This window comes from Otolemur garnettii, unplaced genomic scaffold (assembly GCF_000181295.1).
Source record: "Otolemur garnettii isolate 467f Iridium unplaced genomic scaffold, OtoGar3 scaffold00013, whole genome shotgun sequence".
Lineage (NCBI taxonomy): Eukaryota > Metazoa > Chordata > Mammalia > Primates > Galagidae > Otolemur > Otolemur garnettii.
In genome coordinates this window covers 27,511,279-27,521,689 of record NW_003852408.1, presented here as the reverse complement: position 1 = coordinate 27,521,689, position 10,411 = coordinate 27,511,279, and the positions used below count along the sequence as shown (strand labels likewise).

Sequence of the window (10,411 nt, the reverse complement as noted above, 5' to 3'; positions counted from 1 at the left end):
GAGACAGAGTTTTATTTTGTCGCCCTCAGTAGAGTGCCGTGGCGTCACAGCTCACAGCAACCTTAAACTCTTGGGCTTAAGTGATTCTCTTGCCTCAGCTTCCCCAAGTAGCTGGGACTACAGGCGCCTGCCACAATGCCTGGCTATTTTTAAAGATGAGATATTGCTCTGGCCCCGGCTGGTCTCCAACCTGTGAGCTCAAGCAGTCCACCCGCATTAGCCTCGCAGAGTGCACACCTCCTTTTCTTATTAAAGCCTTTACAAGACCTACCTAGCCTAAATAGGTATATTCTGATAGACTAAGGTACATCACTTAAAAAACTTATGCAAGTATATTTCTGATTAATTCAATAATAGCTATACCAAGAGGAAAAATTACCCATTAATATTTTAGCAGTGGATATACCTATTTTCAGTAAAATTTTATTAATACATTCATCATATCAGAATACTAATAGGAACTTCATTGCACAGTAAAGAACTTACATAGCAAATGAACGTGAACAAACATTTTAAATTTTAATTTCAGCATATTACAGAAGGACAAATATTTTGGTTACATGAATTGTTTTTGTATAGTTTGAGTCAAGGTTATAAGTGTGCCCATTCCCTGCAGAGTATGCATTGTACTAATTGGGAATTAAGTCAAGGTTATAAGTGTGCCCATTCCAACTGGAGAGTATGCATTGTACTAATTAAGTGTGAATTTACCCCTCTCCTCCTGGCTCCTCCCAACCTTTATACTGATTAATTTCATAAAAATGATTTGTGAAAAACATAGTCCCTAACTATTTCCCACTTAAGAACATTTGAGTAACACAAAAGTTTATGCAACTACATTGTATTCACCTTTATATATTAAAAAATCTTTTTCTTTCTTTTTTATTTATTTTGAGTCAGTGTCTGACTCAAACCCTGACACTTTGTCACCAGACTGGGGGAGAGTGGCACCATCATAGCTCACTGTAACCCTAAAATCCTGGCCTCCCAAAATGCTGAGATTATAGTGTGAACCACCACACCCAGCATTTATTTTTTACAGCTGTTTTGATATATAATTCAGACCTGCCCATCCTTAAAAAATTCTGAATATTTATTTTAATTGTACGTACTTCACTAATCACCATTTAAAATACATGACACAGTAAAGTTACAGAAAATATTCTATCATGTTATGTTTCATAAGTTAACCGTATATCATCTCATTCCTGACAAGCTTTTTGTAAAGTAACAAGTAAATATGTGGGCACTACAAAAATTTTGAGGCAGTACTTGCTTTGGCAGCACATATACTAAAATTGAAACGACACAGAGAATGTCGCATGGCCCCTGCGCATGGCCCCTGCGCAAGGATGATACACAAACTCGCGAAGCATTCCATTAAAAAAAAAAAAAGTTTTGAGGCAGACTGTGTTATGGTCTATTATTTCACTTCCAAGAAACATAGTCGACAGCATCCTTTCTAATTCACCCATGCAAGTTTCAACTTGCTTGCTTATTGGCGTTGCTGTGAGGGCTTAATGTGTTTTCATCCATGCAGATTTTACATTTCTCAATTTTTCTTTATCTCAAAACTTTCATAATGATCCAGTTACCTAAGCAGTACCCACTCTCATAAAGTTAACAGTCATAGATGATAAAATATACTACTTCAAGATTAGAAACATTGTAACAGATACTATGTTGAGTTTGCTATATTTCATTTAAAACACAGCATGTTTCACACTGTATTTAACACTATGATTTAATAAATGTAATTCTAGACATCAAATTCAAATTTAAGCTCTTAAAAAACCTTTACACCTCAAGACTTCATGTCATTAAAAAACTGGTAATTTGATCAGTAAGAGACAATGATATTTAGTTGTATTTGCTTAAAAACTGAGAGGTAAAAGTTATCCATTTTGAAATATTAAAATATTTAACAAGCTTAAAGTAAGAGGGTAATCATTATGGTTGTGACCCCAAAATACGCACATTTAAAATATTAGACTGCAAACAACAGTTAAACATGATCGTAAATTACATCCTGCTTGGATAGTCGTGTTTGCTAGTTTGCTCCTTAGTCCCTAGCAGGGCGGGAGGCCATGTCTCGAGGTTCCTTCTATCTAAACTACAGGTAGCAGAAGAATGAACATCTAGAAACCAAGAGCAGCAAACTCCTTCCTCAATAAATGCCTTATTTAAATTCTACCACTGGCACCAGTAGTACACTGCTCCTAGAATTCCTTGCTCTTCAGAAAAGGGTGGAGGTGGGATGAAACTGGTTACTGGAGAAAGATGTAAGAGGGATGTTAATAGTTGCCAGTTGGTCTGTATCTCCCTATTATACTCTAAATTCCTTACCCTTACATAATTTAGACTGTGATAGGAGATACAGACCAACTGGCAACTACAATACACTGTGTTAAGTGGCATGTGAGCAAGCAGCAGGCGAGTACCTAAACCCAAATTAGGGGGTTAATAAAGTAATTCTGAAAAATCTTATAGTTCTGGAGGATGAGAAAGAGGCTGCTGATGGAGAACAGGAGAGTAAAGACAGACAACAAATAGTGGTTCTCAAAAGAGGGTGGCACTGTCCTCTGAGAATTTCAGAAAATGCTGAGGATTTTTTGAGTTGTCACAATGAAAAGGAAAGGGAGAGTTACAGGTATTTATTAGGAGGGAAGTCAGACATGCTAGATGCCTTGCAAGCATGGGACAATGTCACATAACAACACAAGTCCCATATCCAACATGATTTTGTAATGTTCATATATGGAAAATCGTATATAGATGGGAAATCCGGTTTTTAACAATCTGAGTTTAGAGCTTTGAACCCAACTCATTCCATTTGCCAACATAAAAGGTATTTTGTGTAATTTTAATATTCAAAGTAATTTCCAGGAATGCTATTACCCCATAAATTGAGGGAAGTTTGTACTTTATTTTGTTCAGAATTTATAAGAAACTCTTTATAATGTTGGAAAATCATTCACCAATGGGAACCTGGCTTGAAGTTAAGAATCACTAATATCACAACCGACAGTATCATTGTACACTCTGTCACATGCAAGTAAATGATAGGAGAGATATGAAATTCCTTTTAACAGAATTAAGAATGAAATAATATTAGTGAAAACACATGAAAAGAAGGAATTTCACTTAATATTTCATTAATAAAAGGTTTATGTATTCAAAGACCTTCATTAATAATGGTTTAAAAATATTACATATATTTACAACACAATGAGAATCTACCTTATAAAAAAACCCAAAATCATCTTTATCTCTACCTCACATTATAACACTGGGAATGATTTTGTCACACCATTATAAATATATTCATCTCAATTGCAAAAATTTTGTATGTTCCCATTTTTTCTACTTTGTAAATTGTCTCGGTATATTATCCCTACTTGAGTTAAGGTTATTTTCCTTTTTCTTGTATATGTTACCATATACAAATATGGCATGTCTGCTATCATCAATCATAACATATTTCAATTCTGAGGTCCACTCATATTTCTGCTGTTCCTTTTTTTTGACATTGTTTTTTTTTATTTGTAGAGATAGGATCTTGCTATGTTGCCCAGGCTAGTCTCAAGTAATCCTCCCACTGGCCTGCACAAGTTCTGGGATTATAGATATGAACCACTCTGCCTGGCCTCTGCTATCTTTTCCCTATACTTCTTGCCTTGCCAAAAAAAAAAAAAAAAAGACTTGTGACCCTTAAATCTAAAGTTCTTGATTCTAAGTGGATATAGAGTTTGACCATCTCTCTGTGTCTTTCAGTAGCAGTGGCCAAGCATTTACATACTGAAATAAATTTTTTTTTAAGACAAGAGTCTCACTCTGTAGCCCTGTGTAGAGTACTATGGTGTCATAATAGTTCACAAACTCTTGGGCATAAGCAATCCTTTTGCCTCACTCTCCCTAGTAGCTAGGACCACAGGTGCCCACCACACCACCTGGCTAGTTTTTCTATTTTTAGTAGAGACAGGGTCTCACTCTTGCTCAGCAGTCTGGTATCAAACTCCTGAGCTCAAGCAATCCACCCACTTCTGCTTCCCAGAGTGCTAAGATTATAGGTACGAGCCATTGAGCCCAGCCTTGTAATAGATATTTTATTATAATTACTTTTTGATTATTTCAACTTCATAGTATGTGTTAGAGTATTACATTCATATAAAAAATAAATATATAAGTAGGTTATTATCTATAAATTTCATTTGGGATAGTAAAGATGGTGGTATAAATTATTTGTTATAAAAAGTAAGTGTAGAGATAGAAAAGGTTGAGAACTGCTTTTGACAGAACAAATAAGTAGATGATAATGCAAATATTATAGCAGTTGATGCTTAACAATGTTGGAGGAGGAGGGGCCAGAGCTGAGGATGGAGAAGTGCTTTTCACTCTGCAAGATATAACCTAATAGTGGGATGTGAAATCAATTCACTTGGTTACGACTGAAATTTTCAGTATTCTTTTTATTTATTTAATTTTTTTTATTAAATCATAACTTTGTACATTGATGCATTTATGGGGTTCAGGGTACTGCTTTGATATACAATGTGAAATGCTTACATTGAACTAAGTAACACATCCATCACAATTATACTCATTTCTTAATAGTTTTGAAATGTACCATTGCATCACAATTATACTCATTTCTTAATAGTTTTGAAATGTACCATTGCATCATGCACATTAGGTGAGGTCCCCCAAATTTCCAGTATTCTTAAAAGACAGGGAGGGAGAGAAGGAAGGAAGAAAGAGGTTAGAGGAAATATGATTCAGCTGGGTGGGGTTCAGAGATTTATAGTTTTTTTGTTTTTGAGACAGAGTCTCACTGTGTCACCCTCAGTAGAGCACTGTAGCATCATAGCTCACAGCAACCTCAAACTCTTGGGCTTAAGCAATTTTCTTGCCTCAACCTCTCAAGTAGCTGGGACTACAGGCGCCTATCACAATGCCTGGCTATTTTTTAGTTGCAGTTGTCAATGTTTAGCTGGCCTGCTCTGGGTTGGAACCTGCCACCCTCAGTGTATGTGGCTGTATGTGTGTGTGTGTACAGTGTATGTGGCTGTAACCACTGCACTACTGGCACTGAACCTATAGGTTTTTTTTTTAATGCTTCACAGATGACTCTGAAGCAGCACTGTCCAAAGGAAATACAAGACACAAGTGTAATGAAAATTTTTCTATTAGCTACATTAATTTTGAAAAGTGAAAAAAGAAAATATTAAATATTCATCTTTTATTTAACCAAAACTATCCAAAATATTTTAACTAGTAATTAATACAAAAATATTCATAAGCCAGGCACAGTGACTCACGCCTGTAATCCCAGCACTTTAGGAAGCCACGGTGGTTGGATTGCCTGAGCTTAGCAGTTCAAGATTGGCCTGAGCAAGAGCAAGACTCTGTCTCTAAAAAACAGCTAGGCATTGTGGCAGGCGCCTGTAGTCCCAGCTACTTAGGAGGCTGAGGCAAGAGGATCGCTTGAGCCCAAGAATTTGAAGTTGCTATGAGCTATGTTGCCACGGCACTCTACTGCAGGTGACAAATTAATACTCTGCCCCCCCAAGTGAGTTTTTTTGTATTTTTTTCATACTAAGTTTTGAAATCCAGTGTATATTTATCCTTATAGCATATCTCAATTTAGATTAACCACAATTTAAGTACTTAATAGCTATATGTGACTAGTGGCTATCATATGGGAAAGTGCAGGCTCTGAAGCATATAGATCTATTAACTACTAACCAGAGAATCCATTTTTTGAAGAAACAAACTAGGTTTTCGGTTAAGCAACAGTGCAGAAGAAACATTCCATTTGATACCCATTCTGAAGAATAATCAAATTGTTACTATCTTAAGAAATTTACAAAAGTCCTTAGCTTCAGAATAAAAAAGAAAGCATGTGGTTTCAGGCTCCAATATAAAAATTTTCTATATCACATAGCTACTACCTATATAATCTTACCACAAATTTTAACATTCAATGGCCCAATATCATGAAGTTCCTTATTTGTCTTTGTTCATTTATTTTGTGTTAGGTTTAATTTTTATTTGAAAACCTGAGGTTATATGAAAAGCTTCATCTTTTGGAGTTCTAATGAATGCATTCTTCACTGATATTTAAGTAGTCCTGTGACAAGTTTATAGAACTTACAGGTGTCAGCTCAGCCTGTTCTTCTGTGAAGTCAATATGACGCTTGGCCTGCTTGCTGGAACATCTCAGAGAAATAGCATGCTGTGAAAATGCAGGAAGGAAGAAAATGATAGGTAAAGGAGGTGAAAAGGGAAGCTCTCAGTGCCATGCAGGAAAAGAAAAGGGTCACTGAAATGAAACCGAACAGTAATAAAACAAAATAGTAATGAAACGTTGCATGCAATTACCTTTCGTTCTTTTATGCAAAAAATTATAAAGGTAAGAACCAGAGGAACCTAACTGTTGGTAATTTGAGGTTAACCATTTCAGGACAGTAGAATTCTATGGAAGAACTATGCAGAAACATATGGCCAATACCAATTCATGTCAATAAACCTCAACTAGGCCTTGACCACTGTTTGGCAGTACTCTTTTTTTTTTTGAGATACTTTTATTTAATGTATCATTTCTTTTTTTTCCTTTTATTGATTTTTAATTAAAATCATAACTGTATACATTTATGGGGTACACTGTGATGATTTGATAGACAACGTGGAATGCTTAAATCAAACTGATTAACATAGCTACCGCCTCATTTACTTATTTTCTGTGGTAAAACATTTAAACTCTTTTCCTCTCACTCTGCTAAGTCATTGATTCCTTGTTTCTCAGGCTTCTAGCTTCCCTCTTCTCTCTTTTCATATGACCTCATTTCCCTCCCTTTCTTAAGCATATCACATCCACAAATCATGAGGATCTTTATGACTAAAGTGTATCCTGTAACTATACCCATATTTTTAACCTTCGTCCTAAAAATCCTTTGTTCTCCCTCCAAAGCTAAACATGTCCTAGATCCCACCCAGTATCTTCACTATCTGATACTCAACTAGATCAGCCCACTGAGGGTGGGGAGAACAGAAAAATGTTCAGTTCTTCTGGGTGCCTTTCTCTTGTTAAACCATTATTTTCTCCTTTCCACTATCAAATTTCCCAATTTCATGCTGTAATGTGCTCACTCACTTCCCAGCCACTAATATATCCCATAATTCTCTGCAATCTTTCTTCCCCAAAGCCTTTATCCTTTGAATTGTAATATATTCTGTAATTCATCAAAGTCATCAATGATCTTGTAAGCAAAAAAGTTTTGTCTTTCCTATCACAGAACCTATCCCACTGTACTGCTTATCTATGTGTATCTATCTCCCCCACCCCACTCCATATACTAAATTATAACCTCATAAGGACTTTGTCTATTATGTTCACCAATTTATCCCTGACAGCCCACACATTGCCTAGGCACTCAAATATTGATGGAATGCATGAATAATAATTTCTGCTTCGTCTTTCTGCTCAGTGCTTGGCCAGATCACGATTTTTTGTTTTTCCTTCTATATTTTCTTATTAAACATATTCTACAGCACTGTTTCAATTACTACAGCAATAGGAAGCTTATCACATCTATACTGCTAATACCCTTGTTCTAAGGAAATAGAGACAGAAGAGGCATAATAAATACGACCAATTCTCTAATGGTTCAGGGGAAAAATATAGACATAAGTGTGGTAAAATGTTAAAAATCAGTGAATCTGGCTAATAAGTTTATGAGTTATTTTTACATTTCTTTCAAGTTTTTGTAAGTTTGACACACTATTTATTTTCTTTTTCTTTTTTTTCTTTTTTTGAGACAGAGCCTCAAGCTATCCCCCTGGGTAGAGTGCCATGGCATCACAGCTCATAGCAACCTCCAACTCCTGGGCTCAAGTGAGTCTCCTGCCTCAGCTTCCCAAGTAGCTGGGACCACGGGCGCCCGCCACAACGCCCAGCTATTTTTTGGTTGTAGCTGTCATTGTTTTGGTGGGCCCGGGCTGGATTTGAACCTGCCACCTTAGGTGTATGTGGCTGGCGCCTTAGCCCGTTGAGCCACAGGCGCCGAGCCGACACACTATTTCTAAATAAAAGTTTATAAAACCCTATTCTCTTAATCTTGCATAAGCTCCCATCATGTATTTCCAAATGCTTATTGGTTTAATTATTCATTAAGAGATGACTGTGTATCAGGTTAAATGGTATGAATGACGGAACACTAGATAGTTCTTAAAGTTCAGCATACCCATACTAAAAAAGGATATATGTATATGAAGGGAAAAAACAATACAAAATAGTACATATATAAACAAAGATTAAAACTTCATTTATATTGTAACAGTAACAAGGATAAAAATAATTATGGATGTATGGCACACCTTTTGGTTGCAGGACATAACTACAAGAGGGACTCTACCTAACAAATTCAAAAACTGTGACTTGGTTTCTACCCTCACATTAACCTGAAATTAAAAAAAAATAGATTATGGAGTAATATAGTTTCCATAATGTTAATTAGGTCCCATCCTATAAAGCACTTAAATATCTTCTTACAAAAGAAATTTACCTTCCCCAGTCTAATTTTTATCTACTCATCACTATTTTCCAAACATACAAGAAAAATAAATTTGAGGGTCAATTCTCTACATAAATTTAGCTCTAAACCTCTCAGTTCCAAAAACTTTCATTTGTGTTACAGAGTTACCAAATTTTCTATTAATCTTCCCGAACCTCTCCACAAATCTCTGTGAAGTAATTTAGGGACCACTATATGCTTGAATTGAATATGTAATATATTAAAATAATGTATCATTTACATGCCAGAATCCCTGGGCACAGAAGGGTACATATTGGAAAGCTTTCATCTGAACATAGGAGCCAAATCATCAGCAAGACATGGTCTTATACCAGGAGCAGTGGTTACAAATAAAACCGTTCTTTGTGATAGCTAACACTTTAGATTATAGCTAGAAAAAAAGTGGAGGTTTATGACCACTCATTAGTGTTTCAATAAAAATAGATTTACATTCATCTTTACTGATGTGCATGCATTTTTCACAAATATTATATTGAAAATAAGCATAGCATGATGGTTAAGAATATAGACTCTGGGTTCAAGCCCTAGCTTGGTCATTTACCCTGCCTTGTGATTCTGGGCCTCTCATTTAACCTGTTTCCTCATGTGAAAAGTGGGGATAATAATAGCATCTACCTCTAAAGCAGTGGTTCTCAACTCCTCTAGTGCCGTGACCCTTTAATACAGTTCCTGTGGGTTGGAACCCACAGGTTGAGAACCACTGCTCTAAAGGTTGCTATAAGAATTAAGTGAGTGAGGGCGGCGCCTGTGGCTCAAAGGAGTAGGGCACTGGCCCTATGTACCGGAGGTGGCGGTTTCACACCTGGCCCCGGCCAAAAAAAAAAAAAAAAAGAGGAAAGAATTAAGTGAGTGATAATAACATTACCATTATTGTAAGAGTAGGAAACTGCCAGTCCTCATCCAAATTTTATTTAAGCCTTAATTACTTGGTTGAGCTCTTCAGAGTTGTTAAATTTTAACTACTGAAAATATTGAAAAATATACTAAAACACCACAAGATGGGGATGTTCCTGCATAAATCTCTGCCTTTTTTCTCTTGCCAAAGTGGTTCTAAGTTTGGCTCTGAAAGCAGTTTACTCCTGCCTTGATTGTTGTTCAGTTCTATGATGAAGCTGCAAGATACGTGGCATAAGCTCTACTACCAGTCTGCCGGGGTTCAAAATATTAGGCAAGTTATTTAATCACCTTAGTTCTTACCACTGTAAAACAGAAGTAAAGGTAGCTGTTCTACAAAGTGATGTGCAGAATTAGAGTGTTAAGATATGTAAAGCACGGTTTCTAATACAGAGTAAGTGTTCAATATAGTAGCTGCTATAATTTTCCATTTTCCTCTCTTTACTGGACATTATATAGCCAGTAAATATTTGAATACTTTTACAACTATTTCTTTTATATTTTATACCCCTATTAATTTTAAATATATGAATATATTTCTATTTTTATTCAAGAAAAAGTCTTTTATCAGAAGCCCACAAATGTGAAACAATTAGACCTAAACAATACAGACCTAAAATCAAATACAGGTGCTTTTTACTTTTGTAGAGAAGAAATGTACAGCTTTCCAAGAAACACATACAGTAAGAATCAGGGGATATGTAGCTGTGTTGGGGTGGGTGTGGTATTTGAAAAATGTGTGTGAACTAGACCTCTCTCCTGGCTTTTACCAAATCTTTAGCCACTTTTTTCATCTGATAACCTCAAACTTTGAATTTGGCAAAAAGTTTTGCTGACTCTTAAGAAAATTTGATGACTGTATTATAAATCTTACGATGGGAACCCTTTGTTTTTTAAAGCCTGTCAAATTTAAAAAAAAAAAA

The 10,411-nt window shown here is 35.8% G+C and overlaps 1 protein-coding gene and 1 pseudogene across 2 annotated transcripts in view; one reads left to right on the top strand and one right to left on the bottom strand.

Annotated features, from left to right (window-relative positions):
* Positions 1–10,411, bottom strand: part of RAPH1 (Ras association (RalGDS/AF-6) and pleckstrin homology domains 1) — an 83,816-nt gene that overhangs the window by 37,603 nt on the left and 35,802 nt on the right. Inside the window, exon 5 of one of the 2 annotated variants that reach the window (XM_012802205.2) lies at positions 6,155–6,235. The exons of the other annotated variant lie outside the window; for it this stretch is intronic. Coding sequence (XP_012657659.2) covers positions 6,155–6,235 — 81 coding nt within the window. The remainder of the gene's footprint in view (positions 1–6,154; positions 6,236–10,411) is intronic. 2 annotated transcript variants of the gene reach the window in all.
* On the top strand, positions 1,269–1,387 carry LOC111723648 (annotated as a pseudogene).